Source organism: Cygnus atratus, chromosome 33, assembly GCF_013377495.2.
Source record: "Cygnus atratus isolate AKBS03 ecotype Queensland, Australia chromosome 33, CAtr_DNAZoo_HiC_assembly, whole genome shotgun sequence".
Taxonomy (NCBI): Eukaryota; Metazoa; Chordata; class Aves; order Anseriformes; family Anatidae; genus Cygnus; species Cygnus atratus.
Window position 1 is genome coordinate 747,771 of NC_066394.1, and position 26,864 is coordinate 774,634.

Sequence of the window (26,864 nt, forward strand, 5' to 3'; positions counted from 1 at the left end):
GTCCCTTCGGGGGTCTTCAAATCCTCCACCCCAAACCCCAAAAGACCCCAGCGCACCCCAAAATGGCTGCAGGGTGCGGACGCGATAGCTTTAATGACACGGGGACAGCCATGGGGACACACAGGGGGACGCGTCCCCCACCCCAGGGACCCCGCTGGAAGGGGTGGGAGGGACGCAACGTGGCACTGGGGGGGTTGGTGGCACTTCAGGGCCACGGTCGCGCCATGGGGCGGAGGCTCCATGGGGACGTGGTGGCACTTGGGTGACACAAGGGCTCCGTGGGGGTGGTGGCACCACGGGAACACGGTGGGGACGTGGTGGCACCATGGGGCGGTGGCACTGTGGGGACGCAGAGGCTCCAGAGGGTGGTGGCACCTTGGGGACACCCTGGGGGACAGGGTGCCACCGGGGCTCGGTGGCACCTTGGGGACACGGTGGCACCGGCTCAGGCCACGCAGTCTGACTTCTTCTGGGCGGCCTGCAGAGGAGAGAGCGGGGACGGGTGAGGAGGGGACCCCGGGGGTCCCCCCAACCCCCCCGGTGTCACCCGCAGGGCCCCCCCCCCCCCCCCCCCCACGGACCTGGGTGACGCTGACGCCCGTCAGGGCCTCGACGGCGGCGGGCAGGCGGGTGACGACGTCCAGGATCTCCCCGGGGAGCCGCGCCACCCCGATGTCCCCGGAGCTCCCGGCCACCAGCGTCACCCGGCGCGTCCCCAGCAGCGGCTGCGCCACCGCCTCCGCCACCTGGCCCGAAATGGCTGCGTTTCAGCCCGAAACCTGCGGGCGGCACCGTGCCCCCTTCCCCACAAATCCCTCTGTCCCAAATCTCACCCGTTTCAGCCCCAAACCCGCGTAGGTCGCCCCGCCCCAAAAATCCCCCCACCTGCTCGGTGGTTTCTGTCACTTTACCCAAATTCCTCTTATTTCACCCCAAATTCACTACGGCAATCCCAAGTCCCTCCCTGGCCACTCACCAACTGACCGCTGCCCTAAATCCCTTGGGTTTCACCCCAAAAACCCACCACAGACATCCACGAATCCCCCTGCCCGCTTGCCTGTCCCCAAATCACCGTATCTCACCCCAAATTTGCCCCTTTGTACCCCAAGTTCCTCCCTGGTTGCCCCCGCACCTGAAGGGGGGGGGGGGGCCCAAAAGTGCCCCCATGAGGACCCCAAATTCCTGCTGGGCCCCCTCAAATCACCCCCACCCAATAGGAGAGGCCCCGAATCCATTGGGGGGACCCAAAATACCCTGTGGAGCCCCCCAAATACCCCCATGGGGACTCCAAATCCCCCCCCCCCGGACCCCCCCAAACCACCCCCACCCCATAGAACAGACCCCAAATCCTCAAAATCCACTGGGGGGAACCCCCGGAGCCCCCATACAACCCCCCAAATACCCCATGTACACCCCTGAGATTCCCCCTTAACACCCCCAAACGCCCCCTTGAGACCCCAAACACCTCATGGGGTCCCCAAATTCACCCCAGGATCCCCAAACCGATCTCTCCCCGTAGCAGAGACCCCAAATCCTCAAAATCCATTGGAGGGAACCCCAAACCCCCCCTACAACCCCCAATACCCCAAGTGTACCCCTGAGACACCCCCTTAAGACCCCCAAACACTCCCTTGAGACCCCAAACATCTCGAGGGGTCCCCAAATCCCACCCAGGACCCCACAAACCACCCCCACCCCATAGGAGAGACCCCAAATCCTCAAAATCCATTGGGGGAGACCCCAAAATCCCTTATACAACACTTCAAAAACCCAGGGTTCACCCCAAGACACCCCCTTAAGACCCCAAAACATCTTCTTGAGAACCCAAACACCTCATGGCGATCCCAGTTCCCCTCCAGGACCTCCCAAACTGACCCCTCCCCATAGAAGAGACCCCAAATCCTCAAAATCCACTGGGGGGAAACCCCAAAACCCCCCATACAACCCCCAAATATCCCATGCGTACCCCTGAGACTCCCCCTTGAGACCCCAAAACACCTCAAGGGGTCCCTAAATCCCCCCCGGGACCCCAGAAACCACCCCCACCCCATAGGAGAAACCCCAAATCCTCAAAATCCATTGGGGGAGACCCCCCGACCCCCCCCCCACACAACCCCCCCAAAAACCCGATGTTCGCCCCCAAACAACCCCTTGAGACCCCCCCTGAATGCCTCACGGGGACCCCAAATCCCCCCCCCCCCCCGAGGACCCCCCCACCCCATCCCCCCCCACCCCGTAGCGGAGACCCCAAACCCCTGGGGACCCTCGCACCTGGGGCAGCCGCTGCAGCACCATGTCGACCACGGCGGCCTCGCGGAACTGCCCGAAGGCCTCGGCTTTCGCCTCCGTCTGCGCCGCCTCCGCCCGCGCCCGGGCGGCCACCGCCGCCGCCCGCGCCGCCCCCGTCACCTGCGTGGGACGTCCGCGTCCCCTGGGGGCTCTGGGGACACCCCCGGGGGCTGGGGACCCCCCACTTTGTGTCCCCCCCCCCCCCAAAAACCCGGCCCCGTCCTTCGGGGTCCTCGACTCACCCGCATGGCCTCCGCCTCCGCCTCCGCCTGCATCATCACCTGCAACCTGCGGAGGGGCGGGGCTTGGAGGGGGCGGAGCCTCGCGAGGGGCGGGGCTTATCGAGGGGGCGGGGTTTATAAGGGGGGTGTGGCCTCGTGGAGGGGGTGGAGCTTGGCGAGGCGGAGGAGTTCAAGGGGGTGCCCGGATTGGTCGCCGGCATAGGGGTGGTGGAAAGGGGCGTGGCTTGGGGGAGATGGGCGTGGCTTGGGGAGATGGGCGGGACTTGGGGAGATGGGCGGGGTTGAGGAAGAGGGCGGGGCTCTCTTTTAAAAGGGCACCACCTCCCTTAAAAGAGGCACGGTGGAGGGGACCACCACCCTTTTTAAAGGCACAGGGACTCTCTTGGACAGGGCGGGGCTTCACCCAGGGTGGGGCAGCTCGCACAGAGGGGTGTGGCCTGTGGAAGGGGCGGGGCTTCGTTTTAAAGGGGGCAACGCCTCCCTTAAAAGGGTCACGGCCCCACTATAAGAGGACCCACCACAAAAAAAGGCAAAACTCGACTTTTTGAGTTTTTCGAGGCATGCCGAGTGACAAAACTACTTTTAAGAGGGCATGGCTTTGCCACGCTGTTGGGGCCCACCAGATAGGCTTGATATTTAAAGGGGAAAAGCTTTAAAAAAGGCATGGTTCGCACCCTGGTTGTGGGGCCCCCCATATGGGGGTATGGCCTGCAGGGGAAGGGGAAGGGGAAGGGGAAGGGGAAGGGGAAGGGGAAGGGCTCACCGCTCAGCCTCGGCCAGCCGCTCCAGGCGATACCGCTCGGCCTCGGCGGGTTTGCGCACGGTGGCCTCCAGCTCGCGCTCGCGGCGGCCAATCTCGTGCTCCTGCAGCTGCGCCTGCTGTGCCCGCTCCACCACCAGCACCTGCGCCCGCTGCTCCTCGATCTGCTGCTTCGTCCTCGCCACCTGCGCCCCCGCAGCACACATCAGCCCTGCGCCAGAACCCGGGGGGGGGGGGGGGGGGGGGGGTGGCCCTGGGCATCCTAGGGACTGCAGGGATCCCTGGGAACCCCGGATAGGGGGGACCCTGGGGGCTGCAGGTGCCCAAGGGGGATCCAGGTGTCCCTGGGGGGGTCCCAGGTGTCCTGGGGGGTCCCAAACATCCCAGCTGAGGGAGCCAGGTGTGTGTGGGGGGGGTCCCAGGTGTCGTGGGGGGGCAAGAAACTGGGAGGACCAAGGTGCCCAGGGGGATCCCAGGTGCCCAGGAGGGACCCAGGTGTCCTGGGGGTGTCCCAAGTGTCCTGGGGGGGGTCCCAAACATCCCGGACAGGGGACCCAGCGTACCTGCAGCTGGTAGGCCAGGTCGGCCTGGGCCTTGCGGGCGTTGACGGCGGCGTCGCACAGCGCCTGCTGCACCTGGAAATCCCGCTGGGCCTGCGCCATCGCCGTCTCGCTCAGCAGCTGCGCCGACACCTGCTCCTGGCGTGCCCGCGCCTCCTGCAGGGACACATGGGGACACGTGGGGACACCGGGTGGATGATGGGGGGCATGCTGCACGACGGAGGGGGAGCGTGGGGATGTTGTGTGCGGAGACGGGGATGCTGGGGGATAAGGGGGGGACGTGGGGACACTCTGGGATTGGAGGGGGGATGGGGACACTGCAGGGTAGGGGGGACACCGGGGGACAAATGGACATGGAGACAGCAGAGGACTCCAAAGGATATGGGGGAATGCCAGGAAAATGGGGTGGGGACGTCACAGGGGCACCTCGGAGACAACCTGGTGACCTTAGGGGCACGGGGGGGACAGCAGGGGATGACACCAGCACGCTGTGAGGGGACACGGTGACCTCAGTGATGAAACAGGGGGACGTGGGCACATGCAGGGACATAATGGGGCAGTGGGGGACCTGGGGGGGGAGGACAAAGACGACAGACTCACGCGGATGCCGGCATCCCGCTTGGCCTCGGCCTCCCCTACGCGGGCATCACGCTGCACCTGCGCCGTGCGGCCCTTCCCCAGCGAGTGCAGGTAATCCTGGGGACAGGGGACACGGGGACACTGTCACAACCCCAATCCATGCTGGGACAGCATCCTCATCTCCATTCTGCTGTCCCCATCCTTCGCCCGATGTCCCCACCCGTGTGTCAGTGTCCCCATGCCCACAAGGTACAACAAGGTCCGTCTGTCCTAATGTCTCTCTTCCCATGTCCCCATGCTCCCATATCACCATGTCCCTGCAGTATCCTCCACGCCACCGACCACGCTGATGCTTGTCCCCATGTCGCCCTGCATCCCCGTGTCCCCGATGCCACCCGGTTGCCGCAGGATGTCCTTCAGGGCACAGCTAACTACAGCACCGCCCGTGTCCCCACTGTGTCCCCTCCTGTCCCCCCCGGTGCCACCTGGTCGTCGTGGATGTCCTTCAGGGTGTAGCTGACCACGCTGATCCCCATGTTGACCAGGTCGGATGAGGCCACGTTGAAAACCTGCTCCGAAAACTTCTGCCGGTCCTTGTAGATCTCCTGTAGGATACCAGGGGTGGGGCTTAGGATGGGTGGGGCCAGGGGGTGTGGTCTTGCAATGGGTGTGGCACCAGGAGGTGAGGGAGGGGCTTCAACAAAAGGGGTGGAGCCTATGTGGGTGGGGCACCCACTAGGGGGTGGGACCTTCCCATGGGTAGGGCTTCTTTGGGGTGGGGCTTATGGCAGGGGGTGGAGCTTGGACAAGAGGCGGGGCTTATGGTGAGGTGTGGCTTCTAAAAGGGCGTGGCTCTGGCAATAGGGGCGTGGCTTACCCAGGGGGGCATGGCTTTCCCCCCCCCTCCCCCCTCCTCACCTCCACGGTCATGTGGGCCATGATGGCGCGCTGGTGGCCCTCCAGGGTCTCCAGGGCGATCTGGGCGATCTCGCTCTCCGACTTGCCCAGGAACATCTGGCAGGCGGCCGCCAGCATCTCCTTGTTCTGCCCCTGGATCTTCACCTGCCCCCCGGGGAAGCCGCAGCGTCCCGCAGGTGTCCCCAGTGAATTATTCCCCCCGATAACGAAGCGTCTTGAAGAGGCTGCTGTCTTTATAGGCCCTCGGGTGGGCCGTGACAGCGCTCTTTTAAGAGAACAGCCCCTGCAAGTGGTCTTTCGCAGGTGGGGTCCACCACAAAACATCCTTTTTAAGACCATCGTTGCCCCTTCAAGAAACTCCACGGGTGGGCTAACGGCAGTGGTGCCCTTTTAAGTGGATATGCTCCTGAGGGTGGGGCCCACCTCAACAGGGCCGCTTTAAGGAGATGTTGCCCCCCCCCCCCCCCCCCCGCCCCAACCACTGCAGCATGACACTGCCCTTTTAAGAGACCCCCTCAGCAGCTCCAGGTGGGGCCCACTGCGGGACAGCCTTAAAAGGGGCTGCACCGGTGCCCCCTGGGGAGGGGTGGTGGCAGCTGCGGGGACACGGGTGGGGGGCGCGGGGGGCACGGGGGTACCTGGGCGATGCCAGTGACGGAGATGGGGACGCCGTGGCGGGTGTACACCTTCTCGCTGCGCACGTTGAGGGTCAGGGTGTTCAGGGAGATCCTGGGGAGGGGGAAGGGAGGGGACAGGTAACCCCCATGTCACCCCCTTGTCACCCCCTCGTCGCCCCATGCCACGCCCTTGTCCCCTCATGTCACCCCCTTGCCCCTCTATGCCACCCCCTCGTCCCCCCATGCCACCCCCTTGTCACCCCATGCCACCCCCTTGTCCCCTTATGCCCCCCCCATGCCACTCCCTCGTCCCATGCCCCCTCCTTGTCCCCCCACGCCATCCCCTTATCCCCTGATGCCACCCCCTTGTCCCCCCATGCCCCCCATATCCCCTCAGGCCACCCCCTTGTCCCTAGTCCTCCATACCCCCCTTGTCCCCCCATGCCCCCCAATCCCTCCCGTCACCCCACGTCCCTCCATGCCACCCCTCTGTCCCCTCACGCCACCCCCAGACCCCCCCTCGTGTCCCCCTCATGTCCCCCCCATGTCCCCTCCCTCACCGCTGGATCTGCTGCAGACACGGCACCACCAGCACCCGGCCTCCGGCCACCATCACGGGGGGGCTGCGGCAGAAACCTGCGGGACGAGGGGCACGGGGTAGGCCGGGAGCCCCGGGGGGGGGGGGGGGGGGGTCACCCCGGTGCGTGTCTGTGGGGCGGGGGGGGGGGGCCCGACTCACCCGACACCACCATGGCCTCGTTGGGGCCGCACGTGAAGAACATCCCGGCGGCGACACGGGGACGGGGATCGGGATCGGGATCGGGACCGGGACCGGGATCGGGATCGGGATCGGGATCGGGATCGGGACCGGGACCCCCCCCGCCGCCCTCCCGCAGCGGCTCGGCCCCACCCGCCACGGCCCCGGCAGCCCCCGCGGCACCGCCCGCCCGCAGCCGCCCCCTGGTGGCCCCGAGGGGGCGCGGAGGCGGCGAGGGCCCCGCGGGTGGCCCCTGGTGCCCAAAGTCCCCTCAGGTGTTCATTAGTCCCTAAAGTCCCCCCAGGTGGCCCCTGGTCCCCAAAGTCCCCTCAGGTGTTCATTAGTCCCCAAAGCCTCCTCAGGTAGCCCCTGGTGCCCAAAATCCCCTCAGGTGTTCATTAGTCCCTAAAGTCCCCTCAGGTAGCCCCTGGTCCCCAAAATCCCCTCAGGTGTTCATTAGTCCCCAAAGTCCCCTCAGGTGGCCCCTGGTGCCCAAAGTCCCCTCAGGTGTTCATTAGTCCCTAAAGTCCCCCCTGGTGGCCCTGGTGCCCAAAGTCCCCTCAGGTGTTCATTAGTCCCCAAAGTCCCCTCAGGTGTTCATTAGTCCCCAAAGCCTCCTCAGGTAGCCCCTGGTCCCCAAAATCCCCTCAGGTGTTCATTAGTCCCTAAAGTCCCCTCAGGTAGCCCCTGGTCCCCAAAATCCCCTCAGGTGTTCATTAGTCCCTAAAGTCCTCCCAGGTGGCCCCTGGTGCCCAAAGTCCCCTCAGGTGTTCATTAGTCCCTAAAGTCCTCCCAGGTGGCCCCTGGTGCCCAAAGTCCCCTCAGGTGTTCATTAGTCCCCAAAGCCTCCTCAGGTAGCCCCTGGTCCCCAAAATCCCCTCAGGTGTTCATCAGTCCCCAAAGTCACCTCAGATGTTCCTTGGTCCCCAAAGTCCCCTCAGGTGACCCCCGGTCCCCAAAGTGTCCTCAGGTAGCCCTTGGTCCCCAAAATCCCCTCAGGTGTTCCTTAGTCCCTAAAGTCCCCTCAGGTGGCCCCTGGTCCCCAAAATCCTCTCAGGCAGCTGCTCATCCTTAAAGTCAACTCAGGAGATCTATCGTTGGTCCTTAAAGTCCCCTCAGTTGGCATGTGGTCCCAAAGTCTCCTCAGATGATCCTTGGTCCCTAAAACTCCCTCAGGAGATGGTTGGTCCATAAAGTCCCCCCAGGTGTTCACTGGATTCCAAATCTCCATCAGGTGGCCCCTGGTCCCCAAAATCTCCTCAGATAAGCATTAAGAGCCAGTAATTACCAGCCTCAGCCCCACTTTTTTGCCTCCTAACATTATGGAGAAAATCATTCTGGGAGTCAGTGAAAAAGCCCGGAAAACAGCACAGTCGTTGGTCATGGCCAACGTGAGGGGAAAATCCAGTTTGAGGAACTTAATTTCCTTATTTTTCACCCACGTAGTTGACCAAGGGGAGCCAGCTGAGGTGATCTTTTGGGATTTTGGTAAAGATTTCGACATGGTTTCTGACCCTATCCGTCTGGACCAAATGTCTAGCATAGAACCAGACAAACGCTACAAGGAATTCACAATGCGATGGGTGAACAATTGGCTGAGGGGTCAGGCTCCGAGGGTTCTGGCAAATGAGGCAACATCAGGCTGGCGGCCAGTCACGAGTGGGGCTCTGCAGGGCTCCATTTTGGGGCCAGGTCTCTTCAGTGGTCCCATAAATGACCTGGATGCGGGACGGGAAGGAAACCTGGATGAATTTGTGGCTGACGCTGAACTGAGAGGAGCTGCTGACTCTGTAGGGGTGGAGAGGCCTTGCAGAGGGATCCCCTCTGTCCCCCCACGCGTGCCTCTATGCACGCTATAGGGAGAAATCCCACGACATGGCAGAGTTCGGGCACACGCCCTCAACCATCATGCCCGCCCCCCCGGCTTCACCATCGCCCTCCGCGCTTGCGCCGCTGCGCCAGCGCGCGCGGCTTAATATGCGCATGCGCAACCCCCCCCCCGCGAGCCCGAAAGGACGGGCACGGAGAGGGAAGAACGGGCGGAAGCGCGGAGCCCCGCTGCAGCTTTGCGCATGCGCAGCCGGAAGCCGGCGCCTGCCCCTGGATAAGAGGCGGGGAGGCCCCGTTCGAGCCCTTTTTTCCCCGCCGGAGCCGCGGCCGACGCCATGTGAGTGCGGCGGGGCCGGGGGGGGGGGGGCTGGGGGACTTTGGGGGGCCTCTGGGGCTGGGAATGGGGGGGGGGGTGGCTGTGGGGCAAGGGAGGGGGTGGCTGTGGGGCAGAGGAGGGGGGTGGCGGGGTCTGGGAGGGGGGTTTGGGGGTCCTCAGGCCCCGGGGAGGGGGTAAAATGGGGGAGGGGGCGGCTCGGGTCTGGGGGTGGTGGGGTCGCTGAGGGAGAAATTGTGGGGTCAGGCCTTGGGGAGGGTACTGGGGTACAGAAGGGGAGGGCTCAGGCTTTTTGGGAGCGTTGGGGTGGAAATTGGGGGGGGGGGGGTTTGTTCAGGACTTCAGGGGGGATTTGGGGATTCTCAGGCCTGGGGGGGGGGGGGAGGGGAGTAAATGGGGAGGCATCAGGCCTGGGGGGGCAGGGTAGTGGTGGGGTCAGTGAGGGAGAAATTGTGGGGTCAAGACTTGTGGGGGGGGGCACTGAGGTAGGAAAGGAGAGGGATTAGGCTTTGGGCAGGTGTTGAGGTGGGAATTGGCGGCGGGTGTCAGGCCTTTGGGGGGAGGCAATGAGGTGGGAAGGGGTTGGGTTTTGGGCAGAGTTGAGGTTAAAGGTGTGTGGGGTCAGGCTTTGGTTGAGGTCCCAAATAGAAATCGGGGGGCTAAGGCCTTGGGGTTGTCACTGATGGAGAAATGAGGGATGCTGAAGGCAGGGGGAGCTCTGAGGTAGGAATTTGGGGGGGTCCCTGAGTTAGAAATGGGGGGGGGGGGGGCAGGCCTTGTGGGGGCACTGAGGTGGGAGTTTGGGGGCTCTGGAGGCTGACCGCTTATGGGGGGCTCTCTAAGGTAAAAGGCTCTTGGGAGCTGCCTGCGTTAGGGGTGATTTGGAAGGGCGCTTCACCTCTTCAGGCTCAGCCATAGGTGCTCAATTCTGCGTTTAACGATCTGCACCCCCCAGTTATTCAACGACGGGGGGTAAAGGGGTGTGTCTGCGTTGCCCCCTTTTCGCTCCAATCCCTGTCCCCTTGGCAGAATGACCGACTGGGAGACGGCGCCCGCTGTCACCGAGACCCCCGACATCAAGCTCTTCGGCAAGTGGAGCACGGACGATGTGCAGATCAACGACATCTCCCTCCAGGTATTTCGGGGGGGGGGGGGGGCGGGGGTTACACCTTGGGGGCCCCCCCGTGGTGTGTCAGGAAGGCGTCTTGAGCCCCCCCCGCCTCCCCACCGCAGGACTACATCGCCGTCAAGGAGAAGTACGCCAAGTACCTGCCCCACAGCGCCGGGCGCTACGCGGCCAAGCGCTTCCGCAAGGCCCAGTGCCCCATCGTCGAGCGCCTCACCAACTCCATGATGATGCACGGCCGCAACAACGGCAAGAAGCTGATGACCGTGCGCATCGTCAAGCACGCCTTCGAGATCATCCACCTGCTCACCGGGGAGGTGCGGGGCTGCTGGGTTTTGGGCTGGGACGGGTTGTAGGGGCGCGGCGGCTGGTTTTTAGGGGCGCAGTGGCTAATTTTTACACCCCCCCCCAGAACCCCCTGCAAGTCCTGGTGAACGCCATCATCAACAGCGGCCCCCGCGAGGACTCGACCCGCATCGGCCGTGCCGGCACCGTGCGGAGACAGGCTGTGGATGTGTCCCCGCTGCGCCGCGTCAACCAGGTGCCCCCTTTTGCGGAAACCCTGAGCTGTGGGGACCCCCCCCCCCCTCCTTGTGCTTGCATTGTCACTGTGTCCCTGATGTCCCCCTTTTCCTCCCCTTCCCCCCCCCCTACCCCCGCAGGCCATCTGGCTGCTGTGCACGGGTGCCCGCGAGGCCGCTTTCCGCAACATCAAGACCATCGCGGAGTGCCTGGCCGACGAGCTCATCAACGCTGCCAAGGTGAGGGAAGGGACGGGGCTGTCACCAGGCGGTGGCAGGACGTCTTCGCTGTCCCGACATGTCGTGACTTCTCACGTTTTCCCCCTCCCCCCCCCGCCAGGGCTCTTCCAACTCGTACGCCATCAAGAAGAAGGACGAACTGGAGCGCGTGGCCAAGTCCAACCGTTAAAGAGCCGCCGTTGTCATGCCCGAAATAAAGTTGGCTTCTACTTTGTGCCCCTCTGCTCCTCCCTGTGCTGTGGGGATGGCGGGGGGGGGGTGCTGTTTGTGTTTTGGGGTTTTTTTGTCCTCTTCCACACACAAAAGGGGTGCCTGGGGGGGCTCCTTTTTGGGGCTGAACCCCAGCAGAGCATGGGGATGTCCCGTAAGGTCCCACGCGTCCCCTAGCCACCCAGCTGTCCCCAGCTCACCTTGGCACCTTGTAGCGTTGGGATTTCCTCATTCCTAGACATGATTTGGGGTGGGTGGCCGTGTCCCCTTGCCCCGAATTCCCTCTGTGCCCCCTTTTTCCCTTGTTCCACGCCAGGGGGTGGAGGAAACAGCGCTGAGGGAAGGCAGAAGACATAAAACCAGGACAGGGACGGGGGGTGACAGAGACAGCAGGCTTTCCCCTGAGGAAACCAGTCCCTTGGGGTGACAAAGTGGTGCGGGACAGCTGCCAAAATCCGCAGGTCGCACCCAAACCCAGGTGTGGTGCCAGCCGGGTCCTGCGGGGCCACCGTGGCTGTTTGGGACCGGTCCCCTGGTGGCAGGGTGACGCGGGAGGCGTGCCGCTGTCCCTTCTGGTCTGGCTGCACCTGAGCTGAGCGGGCGCGTGTTGTGTCCCCCCACGGGGGCTGGCACCCCTGGGGGCAGGTGAGGAGGGGCTGGGGGGGGGGGCGTTGGGTATTTTTGTGTTTTTTTGGGGACCTGTTGGCACCCCAAATTGAGTCTGGGGTATTTTTGGGGCGATGCCCTTCCTTGGGTATTTTTGGTCCCTGACCCTGTGTCCTCACGTCCTTATTGCCACCTTGTAACCCCCCTCCCCCCCCCGGCTGTTTCCCCCCCTCTCCAGGGACGTCGCTGCCATGCCGAGCCCCCCGGGAGACCCCGAGGGGCCCCCTCGGGACTGCGTCATCTGCTTCGCCCCCTACGACCGCCTCTTCAAGCTGCCCAAAGCGCTGGCCTGTGGCCACGTCTTCTGCCTCGAGTGCTTGGCCAGGGTCAGCATTGCAGCCCCCGCCGCCCCCTTGCTCTGCCCCGTCTGCCGACGCCCTACAGCCGTGCCCCCCCGCCGCGGGCCCCCCGCTTTGCCCACTTGCTCCGACCTCCTGCCCCCCGACCTCCCCGCCACCCCCGGTGGCTTCGTCCGCTTCGATCGCCCCAAGGGGCTCCTGCTCTACGCCCCCCATCCTGGCCAGGTGCCCACGGTGACCCTCAGCCTGGAGGTGGGGGGGTCCGAGCCTCCCCCAGCCCCTCCGGGGGGCCAGAGTGGGGTGCGGTGGCCCCTCTTCAAGGCGGTGGCCGTCGCCGTTGCCCTGATGGTGGCGGGGGGCTTGGTGCTCTGCGGGATCTTCCTCTTCTTCCTCCTGCCCGCGGCGTGCGAGGGGGGCAGCCCGGTGACAAACAGCACCTGGGGGCAGCCAGGGTGGCCCCCCTACTAACGGGGACCCCCCCCCCCCGTGGCGACATCAGCAGCCCCCTCCCCATTTTATGGGGCTGGGATGTCTTGGGGTGCCCCTCTTGGTGGGGAATGGGTTCCTTGCAGACCCCCCCCCCCAACTCATACCCTTGGCCAAATGTGGCTCTGGGTTTTTTTGGGGGGGACACCTCCAGATTTGGGGATGTGTGTGTGGGGGGGACAACACACCAGCCCCCTTTCCCCTTTATTAAATTTTTTTCCCCCAATACCGCGTCCTGACGCCTCTTCTGTAACGGCAGCGAGTGTGATCCCAAGGACACCTCCCCCCAAAAAACAAAGCCAGGACCTTTTGTTTGTAAGGGGTGGGGGGCAACCAGGAGCTGCAAATCACCAGTTTGGCTTAAAATGAGGAGGGGGATGCCCAAATCCGTGTCGTGTGGGGGGTGTTTTAGGGCCGGGAGGGTGGCAGGGTGCCCAATTTCCACCTCTCGCCGTGCCTGGCAGCGCCGCCAACTCCCCGGTCCCTATCGGAGCCGTCCCCAGCACGGCTGTGTGTATTTTGGGGGTGGGAGGGGTGAACCCGAACCAAAATAAAAGCAAAAAACAAATAAAAGGGGAGGAGAACCTCCATTTTGGGGGGGGGTGTCACGGTGCTAGCTGTCACCTTGAGGGTTTGTGCCCTGCGAGGGCGGTATCGGTTCTGGGATCAACCGCATCCCTCTGCTTTATCATCACCCCAAATCCCAAGGGGCAGAGGGCTTAGGGACATTTTGGGGAGGGTCTTGGGGGGGAGAGGGGGGCACATGGAGGTGTCGGGATATTTTAAGGCTCAGCAACACAATGGAGACCGTGAGAAGAACCAGGGTCCGGTTGTCCACTACAGTGCGACCATACACCCGAGGAACCAGACCCCGCCGTGCGCGACGTCCCACGGGACCGAGACCCCCCACAGTGCGTTGGGGGAGGGGGGTGCAGACCCCATTAGGAGGATGGGCATGGACCCCCCCACACACACACCTCCCCGTGCTCGTGCCATGACCTGCCACGCCGGTTGCTACAAGCGGAGGAAGTCGCACGCTATGCCTACGAGTAACTACGCTCAGTCGTAAGCTACAACCCGACGGAAAAAGTAGAGGGGAGGGAAGCCGCTGACTCCGCATCCCCCCGGGGAGGGGGGGCACGGTGCTGCCTCTCCCCACCTCGATTCCGGCCCTGGGTGGCGATGGGAGGGGGTCGGACGGACAGACAGACGCCTGCTGCCCCGCCAGCCTCGCCGGGAGGCTGCGTCATGCGTTGGCGGGGGAGGCTGGGGAGGAGGAGGAGGAGGAGGACGATGAGGCCGCTGGACCAGGAGGGGAGCAGGGGATGCTTGGAGGGGGAAAGCGCGGTGGTGTAACCCATTCTGCGCCCACCCCTCCCCTAATTAACGAACCGCACTCCCCCATAATTTTGCCTCCTGACCACTGCGGGGGCCGCAACTGCCCGGGGTTAAGACAAAAGGGAAAATGCCTTAAAAACAATAACAATTATAAGGCCAAGAGGCTCCGCCCTCCCTCCCCAGCCCCACCCTGCTTAGCCCCGCCCTGTTTGGCCCCACCCTTCTTAGCCCCACATCCCTGCTCTTAGCCTCGCCCCCCGGAGGGTCACTTGTAGAGGAGGTGGACCCGGCTGCCGTCGCAGTTGCCCCGTCCCAGTTTGTCGGCTTGCTCCGAGACCAGGCAGCGCACCAGGGGCAGGCTGGGCTGGTAGAAGGGCGCCGGGGCTGGGGCGGCCCCTAGCCCCGGGGCAAAATGGTTGTCGGCCTCCCGGGATGGGTTGGAGGAGCGGCGGCGGGAGCGGAGCTGCTGGCGGTCCTGGAGCTGCTGGCGGAGCTCAGACACCCGCTCCTCCTTCTGCAGGGGGGGAAAGGGGGGGGAGGGGGTCAGGACTTGGGAAACAGCCCCTGACCCTAAGGGATGGGGGGAGCACCCCAGGGGTGATGCACCTTGGGTGGGTGCAGCTGTAGGGTGGCAAAACCCCGATATAATACATTTAGGGGGTGTCCAACCTTTATGGGGTATCCAACCGTTATGGGGTATCCCCAACACCATGACATTTTTATGGGGTGTCCCACCTTTATGGGGCATTCAACCTCTATGGGGAGTCCCCAGCACCCCAATACTACAACATCTTTATGGGGTGTCCCACCTTTATGGGGTATTCAACCTTTATGGGGCATTCAACCTTTACAGGGAATCCCCAACACCCCAATGCTATGACATCTTTATGGAGTGTCCCATTTTTATGGGGCTTTCAACCTTTATGGGATGTCCCCAACACCCCAACGCTACAAAACCCCTAACGAGGTGACCCCAGCACCCCGACGCTACAACACCCGTGGGGTGCTGCACATCCCCCAATGCATTTTGGGGTGCACTCACCTCGGCGATGATCTTCTCCAGCTCCCGGTTCTCCTTCTCCAGCAGCCGGGACTTCTCTTCCTCGTTGTTGTTGGTGGATGAGCCCGTCTTCATCGTGTCCTGCTGCTCCGACTGCCACTCGCCCCGGGTGATGAGACGCCGCATCTGTGGGGCCCCTGACTTTCAGATCCTCACCCCAAAACCTAACACCCTCATCCTACGGCCAGAGGAGGAACCCCACAAGATGGCCGTCCCCTCTCTGTTGGTCTTTTGGAGGAAACCCCAGACCCCCCCAGTGCCCCCGTCCTTGCTGTCACCTTGGGCACAAAGAGGACGACCAAGGTGATGTAGGAGGAGAAGACGACAGCCAGTGAGGCAAAGGCGAAGGCTGCATCCTGCTGGCTGCTGAGGATCATGGTGACGGGCGCGGTGATGAGGCAGAGGACCTGCGGGTGATATTTTGGGGGTCACCCCGTGAGATATGGGGCGAAAGGACCCCCCCACGGCCCTTCTTCCCCAAGTTTACCGCCACATTGTAGATGGCCATGCCCACAGCACGGTGGTCGTTGATCTTCTCGGTGGACACACTCTTGGTCTCATACGCCAGAAAGATGCCCAGCAGCAGGAGCAGCCCCTTGAAGCCATAAAATATCCCTGGCCAGGGGGAATACAGGGTAAAGGGGGGGGGGGGTCACACATTGGTGGTCAAACAGGGAATGGAGGACCCCCCTACCTGCCCCCCACTGGGCCTCCTTTAGGACCTCTACAATGCTCTTGCGCCCCCAACCCTCCTTGTACCCCCAGTCTTGCTTGGAACCCCTTCCCCCTACCATCACCAAATTCCTGCCTGCCCCCCCCTCCCCAGACCTCTCCCTGACCCCCCCGTGCCCACCGAGCCATGTGTTCATCTTGGTGGAGCTGCAGTGCTCCAGCTGGGGCAGGATGGAGACGTCCGTGTCCGTCTTGGGCTCCTCCTTGGTGAACTCCTGGGGTGGCAAGGGCGGGAGGGGGCATATGGGTGGGGGAGCCTTTGCTGTGGGACCCCCTCCGCACCCCCCAGCAGCACCCCGATGCCATCGCCCCCCCCTCCAGTGCTGTGAACTTCCCTCCAGCAGTGTCCTGGTGCTGTGAGCATCCCCCCCACCACTGTGAGCATCCCCCCAACAATACCCCGCTGCTTTGAGCATCCACCCGCTGCTGTGAACACCCCCCCAGCAGTGCCCTCAGCACCCCCCCATCCCCCCACCTCAATGGTGCGGTGCAGGGGGTCTACAATCTGCCAGATGATCAGCGTCACCACGTCCAGCCCCACGAGCAGCCCCACAGTGGCATACAGCTTCCACGGCTCCAGGGTCTGCTTTGGGGGCACAGGGGCACATAGGGTCAGCATGGCACCACGGCAATCCCCCACCCCTCCTCTGGACCCCACTCACCTTCCGCTTCTCCTTCTTCTCCTCCTTCTTGGTGAAGACGGTGTGGACCCACCAGATCTTGGTGAACATGCTGCCGTAAGCCAGGCTGAACCCCAGCCCGAGCAGCCACAGCCGGGCCTGCGGAGGGTGTGCGGTGGCCCCATTGCCTGGCTGTGCTTAGACAGTGTCCTCCCCTTCCAGCTGTCCTCATCCCATGGTTGTATCCCTGGTTAACCCCCCTTCCAGCTGTCCCCATCCCACAGTTGTATCCCAACTATTCTCTCTCCAACTGTGCCCATCCCATGGTTCTACCCCTGGTTATTCCCCTTCCAGCTGTCCCCATCCTCTGGTTCTATCTCCAACCATTCCTCCTCCAGCTGTCCCCATTCCATCGCTGTACCCACAACCACTCCCCTTCCAGCTGTCCCCATCCCATGGTTCTATCTCCAACCATTCCCTCTCCAACTGACCCCATCCCATGGTTGTATCCCCGGTTATTCCCCTTCAAGCTGTCCCCATTCCATGGTTCTACCTCCAACAGTTCCTCTTCCAGCTGTCCCCATCCCACAGTTGTACCCAAAACTCCCCCCTCCAGCTGTCCCAATCCCATAACTGTACCCACAACCATTCCCCCTCCAGCTGTCCCCCTCCCCTGGCCATCCCCCTCCACCTGTCCCCGAGCCCCTACCTGGCAGACGAAGGGGAAGAGCCCCGGCCCAATGTGGTATCCATCCAGCCCCAGGGGGAAGACAGCAGCGAGTGCCAATGTGCAGCCCACGGCTGTCATGTTGTTCAGGTAGGGCTGGGAGTTCTGGATGTACCTGGAGGACACACACAATGGGGACACGGGGCGTCACCATCGTGCCGAACTGACCCCAACAGGACACGAGAAACTGAGGCATGAAGGGAGGTCAATGGATGCTGGGCACTGCGTGCTACAGCTTCAGCATCACCCGAAGCAACACGGGAAGATGAGATTTCCTACCAAGAGCAACCTCCCGTTGCCGTAGGAAGCACATGAGAGCACCCAAATGCTGGGAAAACGGTGACATTTGGGCTGATTCTCAGCCATCGGCCTCAGGGTAGGGGGTGTTACTGACCGGACGTGCCCGTTGTAGATGTTGAAGGCCAAGCAGATGATGGCCAAGAGGATGCCCAGCGAAGCCAGCACTGAGACGGAGATGAAGAGCTTCTGGGACAGGAACCGAAAGGTGGTGATGACCTTGGTGTAGTCAGCCGGTGGAGCACCTCCTGCAGAGCCCATGGCACAATTAGGGGGCACGGAGGGGCCCTTCCCCATGGCAGGAGCCCCATGGGTGCCCCCCCAAGCCCCCCACAGCCTCTCACCACCCCTCTCACCGATCCACTTGTCATTGTTGTACCAGGACAGGTTGTCCTTGGTGCTGTCGTAGTAGCCGATCTTCTTGTAGACACCCCCTGCAAGGGCAGTGGGGATGGGTCAGGCGGGAGGTGCAACGACCCCATTGGGATCATTGACGTTGGAAGGCACCCCTGGATCCACCTGGTCCACCCAGAGCTGGGTGCTCAGGACTATGTGCTGGTGGCTTTTGAAGATGAGGATGGAGACCCAACAACTTCTCTGGGGTGCCAGTGCTTGGTCACCTGCACCATGGCAGAGTGTTTCCTGATGTTCAGCTGGAGCATCCTGTCATCCTTCCTTGACTCTCTCCAGTGTGGCCAGGTCTCTCTTGTACTGGGGAGCCCAGAATTGGACCCAGTACCACAGGTGTGGCCGACCAGTACTGAGCAGACTGGAAGGATCACCTCCCTTGACCTGCTGACAATGCTTCGCCTACTGCAGTCCAGGACACCGTTACCCTTGCTTGCAGCAAGGGCGCATCACTGACTCCTGTTCCACTTGGTGTCCCTACCAGGTCCCAGGACATACTGATGACTGTCCTCCAGCTGGACTTGGTGCCACTAATCACCACCCTCTGGATGGTTCAGCCAGTTCCCAACCCACCTCACCATCTGCCCATCCATCAACAGCTTCTCTAGGATCCTATGACAGTGCTGAAAGCCTTCCTAAAGTCCACCTAGACAATGTCCATCGCTCTCCCTTCAACTACCAGACCAGCAGGAGGTGGTCAAGTTGGCCAAGCATGACATCCCCTTGTTGAATCCACGCTGACCGCTCCTGGTGACCTTCTTTGTCCTTTCCTGTCCCCCCTACCACCTGACCACCTCCCTCCATCACACGCATGAGCGGTTGCATGCTAAGGCTTCGTGTCCTGTTGGCCAAAAGGGTTGTTGTGGTGTTCAACTTGGGGCACCAGTTCGTTGTTGTATGCTATTTATTGTGCCAACAAGAGGGTTTGCTGCGTGCAACAGATGCAATGTTGCCTGCTACAAGCATCTCGTGATGAAGGGAACACATGGGACATGGTGACCGTGTTGCACACCTGCGCTCACTCACCTTGAAGCTGCTCGATGAGTGTCCAGGCCATGCGGGACCCACTGGCGTCAAAGACAACGTGGCCCTGTGGGACAAGCATCAGGACACGGACCTGTCAGGCAGCAGGACCGTGCACCCAGCGGGTGCTAGGAGGCAAAGTTTTCACCCATCTGGCACTTTTTGGGGGTGTTTCAGGGGACACCCTCAAAGGTTAAGCAGCTGGGGACATGGGACACCTTGGTGGGGAGAAGGTGGACAGGGTTGGGGGATGCTCTGGGGTGTAACGCACCGAGACACCCTCAAAAGCGGAGGAGTTGAGGGCCCGGTAGATCTCATCGGTGATGTTCTTGTTGTTGTAGTTGAAGTCCTCCAGGCGCAGCCCCTTCTTGACCAGCTCCGCTGACGTCTTGTTGAGGGCCAGCGCCAGTGCCCAGATGGCATCGTAGGCCAGCGGTGCCTCCTGGAAGCCGCCCGTCTCCTCTGGGTTCTTGCCCAGCCTCTTCTGCAGCTTCTCGATGAACTCCTGAGACGTCTGTGACAGGGACAAGGAGGTGGCCATGTGGCGGGTGCGATGGAGAAGACCCTTGCGGTCCAAGCTATCTGCCTGCCCTCCCCGTTGGGATGTGTCCCCCTCAGCCCCGTACCATGTTGGAGATACTGCGTGTGTTCTCGGGGTTGAGCATGACAATCTCGGTTGTGACGTGCCCCTCCACGGCCTCGGCCATCTCCGCCTCGGTGCAGTTGATGGCCGGGTCCTTGATGCGGAACCAGTTGTCGGCATACCAGCCGATGAGGAACCAGACGTACTTCTTGCCGTACAGCTTCTCCTTGTAGACCTGGGCAGGCCGCGGGGCAGCTGCTTTCATCCCGTCACCCTTTGCTCATCTAGCACCCTTCTTCCCACCTCGTTCATCCATCCAGACATCAGTCCATCCACACCCTCTCCATCCAACCAGACCTTTGTCCATCCTGACCTTTGTCCACCCATCCTGATGTTTGTCCATCCATACCTCTGCCCATCATTCCAGACCTCTGACCATCCACACCCCGTCCATCCATCCAGACCTTCGTCCACCCACTCTTCACCCTGTGCCTCCACTCAACCATCTCTCTTCCCACCATCCCACCTGCCCACCCACCCATTTGTCCACCCATCTGTCTGTCCGCCTGTCCTACCACACTCGCATCTCCCCACGCTTCCACCCATCCGTCCCACCACCACCTTTCTGCCCTCTCACCCATGCGCCCCACTGCCCTTTTCTCCATCCCCCCATCCATCACCCTACATCCACCCTCCTCCACTCCACGTGCTCTCCATCCTCCCTCACACCCCACTGGTGCCTGCCCCACTGGTGTCCCCCCCTTTCCACCCATGCACCTCTCACCTCGCAGAAGACCTTACGCGCCTCCGTCTCGTAGAAGAGCCCCACAATGATACGGGCATCCTGGCGCTGCAGGGAGACAACTCACCCTGGGGTGGGACTTCTGCTCCCGGGGCTTATGCCAACCCAACCCCACCCACCCTCATTTGCATAACTTTGCATAGGAAGGTGGAGGTGGCAGTTAAAACTCAGTGTTGCCCATCATGGACATGGTTCCTCACCCAGGTGGAGGAGATGCAGGTTCACATCCCCACCTTGACCTAGATGCTTCGGCATCCTGGGGTGGCTCTGCTCCCTTTTTGGGGCTCAGGGCATGGCTCCAGAAGCACCCCGGTGGTTTTGGGCACCGGAAGGAGGACTTTGGGGATGCAGGCAAGGTGGGCTCACCTTGAGGTTGCGCACAGGTGCGGCGGGGTCAGAGAAGAAGCTCTGGCGGAAGGTGATCTCCAGGCCGGCTTCCTTCACCCGCTGGTCCAGGTCATCAAGGGTCTGGCGGGGGGGCCGGCAGGGCGGGGAGCAGGCAGACAGGGGGCAGGCAGATGGGGTGGGGGGGGTCAGAAGGGAAAGAGAGTGCAGAGTGAGCCCGGGGAGGGAGGAGGGGCACCAAGCAAGGGATTGGGGTTGGGTTGGGTTGGGTCGGATCAGGTCAGGTCACGTTGAGTTGGGTCGAGTTCGGTCAGGTCAGGTTGAGTCCGGATGAGTTGGGTCGGGCCAAGTCAGGATGAGTTGGGTCAGGTCAAGTCGGGATGAGTTGGGTCAGGTCGGGTTGCGTTGAGTTGGATCGGGTCAGGTTGCGTCGAGTTGGATCGGGTCGGGTTGTGTTGGGTCAGGTCAGGTTGGGACGGGTTGAGTTGGGTCAAGTTGGGTCAGGTTGGGTTGAGTTGAGTTGGGTCAGGTCAGGTCAGGTCAGGTTGGGTTGAGTTGGGTCAGGTCAGGTTGGGTTGGGTTGGGTTGAGTTGGGTCAGGTCACAAACCATGGGGCTATCAGGATGGGGGCAAGCAGCAGTGCAGCAGATTTTGGGGATGTTGTGGAGGGCATGGCAGCAGGGTCGAAGCAGGTTTGAGGGGGGGTCTCCAGCATGCGTACCGAGGTGAAGACCTCCGTGGTCTGCTGGATGGTGGCGATCTTGGTCCAGCCCCACTTCTTGAAGAGCTGGACGCGCGTGGGGTTGTGCAGAGTGGCCGAGGGGTGGGTGCGGAAGAAAGTGGGGAAGCGCTGGCGGTTGGAGAGGGCAGGGGAGCTTGAGCCGTAGGAGAGCTGTGAGGGGAGGGGGGAGAGTAGAGGGGGGTCGTGAGACCCCCAAAAAGTCAAAAGCAACAAGCACACACGAAGCAACAACCAGAAGGCAACAAGCACACACACAACAACCTGAAAGCAACAAGCAGACATACAGCAACAACTGCAAATGGAAGAACAACCTGAAAGCTACAAGCACACACATAACAACTCGAAAGCAACCACAGGTGTAGCAACAACCCAAAAGCAACAAGCACATATACAAAAACAACCTGAAAGCAACAACTGTGCACACAGCAACACCCCAAAAGCAACAACCATGCACGTAAGAGCAACCTGACGGCAAGAAGCACACGCAGAGCAACAACCATGCACGTAGCAGCACTTGCACACATCCTTGGCATGCAGTGGCTCCAGCCGTGCATGCAATACAACAACGCGTTACTGCGGGCAATGCGACACACGTGCATGACCACTGCTGAGCACCAGTGCAACCATGCCACATCCGTCCCCAGCAGCATCGGGGAGATCAGCACCCTGTGCTTCCCCCTGTCAGGACCCCATGTTTCCCCCACCAGGACCGCCAGGTGTTGACCCCCCAGGACCCCAGGTGTGCCCCCCCCAAGGACCCTGGGTGTTGCCCCTCACCACAATCAGGTTCCACATGCGGGCGGCTTCGGCCACAAGTGTGGAGACGCTGCTGCAGCCGGGCATGAGGATGATCTTGATGGGATCATTGTAGAGCAACTCGTAGAGGTACTTGGTGGCCTGGCCTGGGTCACACTGTGGGGGGGGCACAAGGATCAAGCAGCTGCTGGACCGCCCCCCCCCCCTTCCTCACCACCTGTTTTCCCCATCCCAGTTCCCCCAGTTTAACCCATCCCATTGCCCCCATTCCCCTCCTGGTGGTGGGGTTGGATCCGCTTCCCCATAGACCCTACATAAAATGGAAGGGGGGAGGGGGGTCCAGGTTCCCAAGGGGGGGCCCCCTGATGCTCCGGCTCCGTCCCTAGGGGGGCTGTGAATAATTCAGGGCACGGAGGCGCTGTCGCCACGGCAACCCAGCGGCAGACCCAGCAGCATCCGCTGCCGTGGCAACCGGGCTGGACCAGCGGAGGGGGGGGGGGGGGGGTGAAGGGGGGGATGCAGGAAAAAGTGGGGGGGGGGATGGGGACAGAAAGGGGGAACAGGGGGGTGCAGGACAGACGGATAAGGGACAGATGGACGGCGATGGGGACATGAGAGGGACCCCCACTGCTTCCCCTTGCTATGGGGTAGGTTTATGCCCGTGACCCCCCCAGCACATCCAAGCCTCCCACCAGTGCCCCAAATACCCTGGCCTCATCCTAGCCCCCTGCCCAACCTTGCCTCGGTCCCTCTGCCCCTGCCCTGTATATCTGTGGTGTCATTGCCACCCTGCTCCATATATCTGCCCCCCCCCCCCCCATTTATCTGCCTCGTCCTTGTCACCCTGCCCTATATATTCTGTCCCACCTCGGTCACCCCCTCCCATGTCCCTGCCCTATAGCTCTGCCCCATCCTGGTCACCCTGCCCCATGTCCCTGCCCCATCCTGCTGTCCCTATAACCTGCCCTATAGCTTTGCCCCTATCCCTGCCACCCCCTGCTGTCCCCATTCCTGTCCCTCACCATGTCCCCTGTCCCCCCCACTGTCCCCATCCCCGTCCCTTTCCCCACTGCCCCTCACCATGTCCATATCCCCATCCCAACTGCCCCACCATGTCCTTTATCCCCCCACTGCCCCCCATCTCCACCGCCCCACATCCCTGTCCCTACCACCCCCAGCATGTCTTTTACCCTCCCTCTGCTCCCATTCCCACCATCCCCCGCTGCCCCCCATCCCCACCATCCCTCACCACTTCCCCATCCCTGTCCCCATCCCATTGCCCCTCACCCTGTCCCCATCCCTGTCCCCATCCCCATCACCCCTTACCATGTTCCCATTCCCACTCCCCCCCTCCCCATTGCCCCCACCATGTCCCCATCCCCACTGCCCCTCACCCCCTCCCCATCCCCACTGCCCCCAATCCCGATTGCCCCATCCCCAAAGCCCCATCCCCACCACCCCTCCCCACGTCCCCATCCCCCCCCCCAACCCCCCCATATCCCCCCACCCCCTGTACCCCCACCGCCCCCTCCCCACCTTGCTGTCGTGGTGGATGAGGCGCAGCTCGTAGTCGGGCAGGATGTCCCTCCGGCTGTTGACGTCCTCCAGCGCCATGCGGACGGCGGGCAGGCATGCTTGCCCCCCCGGCCACCCCCCGCTCATGGGGAAGAGCGCCCCGACGTGCACGGCCTTCTTGCCTGTCCCCCCCGGCGGGCGCGACACCAGCAGGGCGCTGAGCACCAGCAGCCAGCGCGGGGAGCCAGGGGGGGCCGCGGGGACGCTCGCCATGGCGGGTCAGGGCGAGGGGGGGGGGCAGGCTGGCCATGGCGGGGGGCACGGGGGGAGGCGGATGGCAGCGGCGGTGGGGGGGGGGATGGAGGCACCGGAGGAATGGCAAAGAGGGTTTTAGGGGGGGGAGAGTGGAGGGGTGGCAAGGGAAGAGGGGTGGAGAGGGGAAAGAAGGAAGGATGGAGAGGGGAGAAGGGTGCAGAGCAGAAAGGAGGGTGCAGAGCAGAGAAGGATGCAAAGCAGAAAAGAGGATGCAAAGCAGGAAAGGAGGATGCAAAGCAGGAAAGGAGGATGGATGCAAAGCAGAAAAGGAGGATGGATGCAAAGCAGGAAAGAATGCAAAGCAGAAAAGGAGGGTGCAAAGCAGGAAAGGAGGATGGATGCAAAGCAGAAAAGGAGGGTGCAAAGCCGAAAAGGAGGATGGATGCAAAGCTGAAAAGGACGCAAAGCAAAAAGGAGGATGGATGCAAAGCAGAAAAGGAGGATGCAAGGCAAAACGGAGGAGGCAAAGCAGAAAAAGAGGACGGATGCAAAGCAGAAAGGATACAAAACAGAAAGGAGGATGGATGCAAAGCTGAAAAGGGGGATGCCAAACAGAAAAACAGAAGGCTGGAGGGCAGGGGGATGAAAGGACGGGGGAGGACAGAGGGATGGAGGCTGGAGAGCGGCGAGGCAGACGGAGAGCGAGCGGAAGGACGGACGGACGGAGGGGCTGGGGGTGCCGGGGGCGGGGGGGGGGCTGGAGGGAAAAAAAAGGGACGGGGAGCGGAGAGGCAGAGGGACGGAGCCGGAGGGACGGAGGAAAGCGGGGATGGAGAATGCTGGGGGGGGGGGGGGGGGGGGCCGGGAGGCGGGGGCGGATGGGTGATGGAGGACGGGGAGGGAGGGAAATGAGGCGGAGGCTGGGGGGGCGCAGAGGGAGGCTGGGAGAAGGAGGAGGAGGCGGAGAGGGGCGGCTCCCGCCCCTTCGCCCCCCTTTGCAGAGTGGGGGGGGGGCTTCGGGGGGGTCCCATAGGGATGGGGGGGCTCCCAATGCGCCCCCCCCTCCCCGGATGAGGAGAGGGGTACGTGGGGGGAGAGGGGGCCCTGAGGATGTTGCCCCCCCACCCCACCCCCGGTGCCACGAACCCCTGGGGAGCTGTTGGGGGGCTGGGGTTGCCACCACCCAGGGCAGAGGGGACCCGGGGTTGGCGGGGGGGGGGCACACGGGGCCATACTCACCTGAGAGAGGGCGACGAACTGTGGGGGAGGGGGAACTGAGTCACAGAGAGACCTCCCCATGGGGACCAGGACTCCCCAGGGACATGAACCCCCACCCCAGAGACCCCCCAACCCCATGGGCACCCCATGGGGTCCTGAACCCCCACCACAGAGACCCCACAGGGACCTGAACCCCTACCGCAGAGACCGCCAAAGCCCAGGGGCACCCCATAAGGACCTGAATCCCCATCCCAAAGACCCTGTAGGGGCCTTATCCCGTAGTGTAGAGACCCCATAAAGACCCTAACCTCCATCCCAGAAAAACCCAACCCCACACGCACTCCATAGGGACCTGAACCCCCATCCCAGAGACCCCACAGGGGCCTGAACCCCTACTGCAGAGACCCCCCAACCCCACAGGCACCTGAACTCCCAACCCAGAGACCCCATATGGACCTGAGCCCCCCTCCCAGAGAACCTTAACCCCACAGGCACTCCACAGAGACCTGAACTCCCATCCCAGAGACCCCTCAAACCCCGTGAACACCCCACAGGGTCCTGAAACCCCATCCCAGAATCCCCACAGACACCTGAACCCCCACCCCAGAGATCCCCAAACCCCATGGACACTCACGTTCGCAGACGGGTTTTGGGGTGCTCCAACGCCCCAGCTTGGTGCAGTTGCTGCGGGCGCTGCCCAGCAGGCGGAACCCGGGGTTGCAGCTGTACTCGGTCCACGTCCCCTCCACCGGCACCCGCTCCATCGCCCGCGCCACTGCCTGCCCGTTCTCCAGGCTCAGGTGCATTTTGGGGCAAGTCCGCACTAAAACAGGGGCACAAAGCCTCAGCCCCGTGTCTTTTCCCCATAAAAACCCTGATTCTTTTTTTTTTCTTTGGGGGGTGGAGGCTCACGGCAGCGGCTGGGGTGTCCCATGGCGGTCCAGGTGCCGTTGCGCTGGCACTTGCGCACCTTGGGCCCCACGATCTCGCGGTCAGGGCGGCAGACGTACTCAATCTCATAGTCGAAGGGGAGGAAGCGGACGCTCTGGACCTCCTCCGGGGTCAGCCCCCGGTAGCGGATGCCCCCGTCCCGCGGCGGGTGGATGATCTCGCAGCCTGCGGCGGGGACGAGACGGAGGACGCGGCCGAGGAGGTGGCGGGGACGCGGCGGAGGAGGATGCGGCGGAGGAGGACGTGGTAGGGACGTGCTGGAGGACATGGTGGAGGACGCGGTGGGGATGTAGTGGGGGACATGGTGGAGGAGGACATGGTAGGGAAGTATTGGAGGACATGGTGGAGGATGTGGTAGAAGAGAACATGTTGGGGATGTAGTGGGGGACATGGTAGAGGAGGACGTGGTGAGGATGTGCTGGAGGACACGGTTGAAGAGGACATGGTAGGGATGTGCTGGAGCACGTGCTGGAGCACACGGTGGGGATGTAGTGGGGGACATGGTGGAGGACACAGTGGAGGAGGACATGGTAAGGATATTCTGGAGGACACGGTGGAGGACATGGTAGAGGAGGACATGGTAGAGGAGGACATGGTAGGGAAGTACTGGAGGACATGGTAGAGGACGTGGTAGAGGAGGACATGGTGGGGATATGATGGAGGACATGGTGGAGGATGTGGTGGAGGAAGACATGGTAGGGATGTAGTGGAGGACATGGTGGAGGACGTAGTGGGGTTGTGCTGGAGGACATGGGAAAAGAGGACATGGTAGGGAAGTACTGGAGAACATAGTGGAGGAGGACATGGTAGGGATGTAGTGGAGGACATGGTGGAGGATGTGGTAGGGACGTACTGGAGGACATGGTAGAGGACGCGGTGGGGATGTAGTGGGGGACATGGTGGAGGACATGGTAGAAGAGGACATGGTTGTGATGTGCTGGAGGATGCGGTGGAGGAGGACATGGTTGGGATATGGAGGAGGACAGGGTGGAGGACACGGCAGGGGACACAGCAAAGGAAGACATGGTCAGGATGTGGTGGAGGACGCGGTGGGGACG

The 26,864-nt window shown here is 62.6% G+C and overlaps 5 protein-coding genes across 6 annotated transcripts in view; 3 read left to right on the forward strand and 2 right to left on the reverse strand.

Moving 5' to 3' along the window:
• Positions 1-26,864, forward strand: part of LOC118260323 (zinc finger protein 420-like) — a 337,064-nt gene that overhangs the window by 293,478 nt on the left and 16,722 nt on the right. The gene's annotated exons all lie outside the window — the stretch shown is intronic.
• FLOT1 (flotillin 1) lies at positions 68-6,885 on the reverse strand. 2 transcript variants are annotated; one of them, XM_035571963.1, is made up of 12 exons: positions 6,705-6,885; positions 6,526-6,601; positions 5,987-6,077; positions 5,349-5,492; positions 4,916-5,035; positions 4,452-4,547; positions 3,855-4,007; positions 3,295-3,476; positions 2,532-2,577; positions 2,272-2,409; positions 582-746; positions 68-478 (listed from the first exon to the last, which is right to left on the reverse strand). In XM_035571963.1, the coding sequence occupies exons 1-12, from the start codon at positions 6,745-6,747 to the stop codon at positions 446-448; spliced, it is 1,287 nt and encodes a 428-aa protein (XP_035427856.1). In that variant the 5' UTR covers positions 6,748-6,885; the 3' UTR covers positions 68-445. The 2 variants fall into 2 exon arrangements, with proteins under 2 accessions (XP_035427856.1, XP_035427857.1); XM_035571964.1 differs by lacking the exon at positions 2,272-2,409.
• Positions 8,742-10,989, forward strand: RPS5 (ribosomal protein S5). Its single transcript, XM_035571966.2, has 6 exons — positions 8,742-8,889; positions 9,916-10,021; positions 10,120-10,329; positions 10,425-10,553; positions 10,675-10,773; positions 10,874-10,989. The coding sequence occupies exons 2-6, from the start codon at positions 9,917-9,919 to the stop codon at positions 10,940-10,942; spliced, it is 612 nt and encodes a 203-aa protein (XP_035427859.1). The 5' UTR covers positions 8,742-8,889; position 9,916; the 3' UTR covers positions 10,943-10,989.
• On the forward strand, positions 11,834-12,606 carry RNF225 (ring finger protein 225). Its single transcript, XM_035571967.1, has one exon. The coding sequence runs from the start codon at positions 11,841-11,843 to the stop codon at positions 12,414-12,416; it is 576 nt and encodes a 191-aa protein (XP_035427860.1). The 5' UTR covers positions 11,834-11,840; the 3' UTR covers positions 12,417-12,606.
• Positions 14,038-23,544, reverse strand: GABBR1 (gamma-aminobutyric acid type B receptor subunit 1). Its single transcript, XM_035571968.1, is given in 20 exon segments — positions 14,038-14,096; positions 14,150-14,216; positions 14,218-14,286; positions 14,815-14,958; positions 15,111-15,239; positions 15,320-15,447; positions 15,686-15,779; positions 16,040-16,147; positions 16,227-16,343; positions 16,894-17,026; positions 17,306-17,456; positions 17,565-17,642; positions 18,643-18,706; positions 18,911-19,153; positions 19,266-19,457; positions 20,007-20,072; positions 20,391-20,492; positions 21,091-21,261; positions 21,889-22,023; positions 23,404-23,544. Coding segments are annotated over 20 exon segments (2,376 nt in total). The 5' UTR covers positions 23,530-23,544.

Bases quoted from the DNA above. Each gene is read 5' to 3' on its own strand.
- RPS5 (XM_035571966.2), top strand. From the start codon at position 9,917: ATGACCGACTGGGAGACGGCGCCCGCTGTCACCGAGACCCCCGACATC. The intron at 10,022-10,119 runs GTATTTCGGGGG...TCCCCACCGCAG, and splicing joins TCAACGACATCTCCCTCCAG to GACTACATCGCCGTCAAGGA. The intron at 10,774-10,873 runs GTGAGGGAAGGG...CCCCCCCGCCAG, and splicing joins AGCTCATCAACGCTGCCAAG to GGCTCTTCCAACTCGTACGC.
- RNF225 (XM_035571967.1), top strand. From the start codon at position 11,841: ATGCCGAGCCCCCCGGGAGACCCCGAGGGGCCCCCTCGGGACTGCGTC.
- FLOT1 (XM_035571963.1), bottom strand. From the start codon at position 6,747: ATGTTCTTCACGTGCGGCCCCAACGAGGCCATGGTGGTGTCGG. The intron at 6,078-6,525 runs GTGAGGGAGGGG...CCCCCTCCCCAG, and splicing joins TGTCTGCAGCAGATCCAGCG to GATCTCCCTGAACACCCTGA. The intron at 747-2,271 runs GTGCGAGGGTCC...ATTTCGGGCCAG, and splicing joins TGCTGCAGCGGCTGCCCCAG to GTGGCGGAGGCGGTGGCGCA.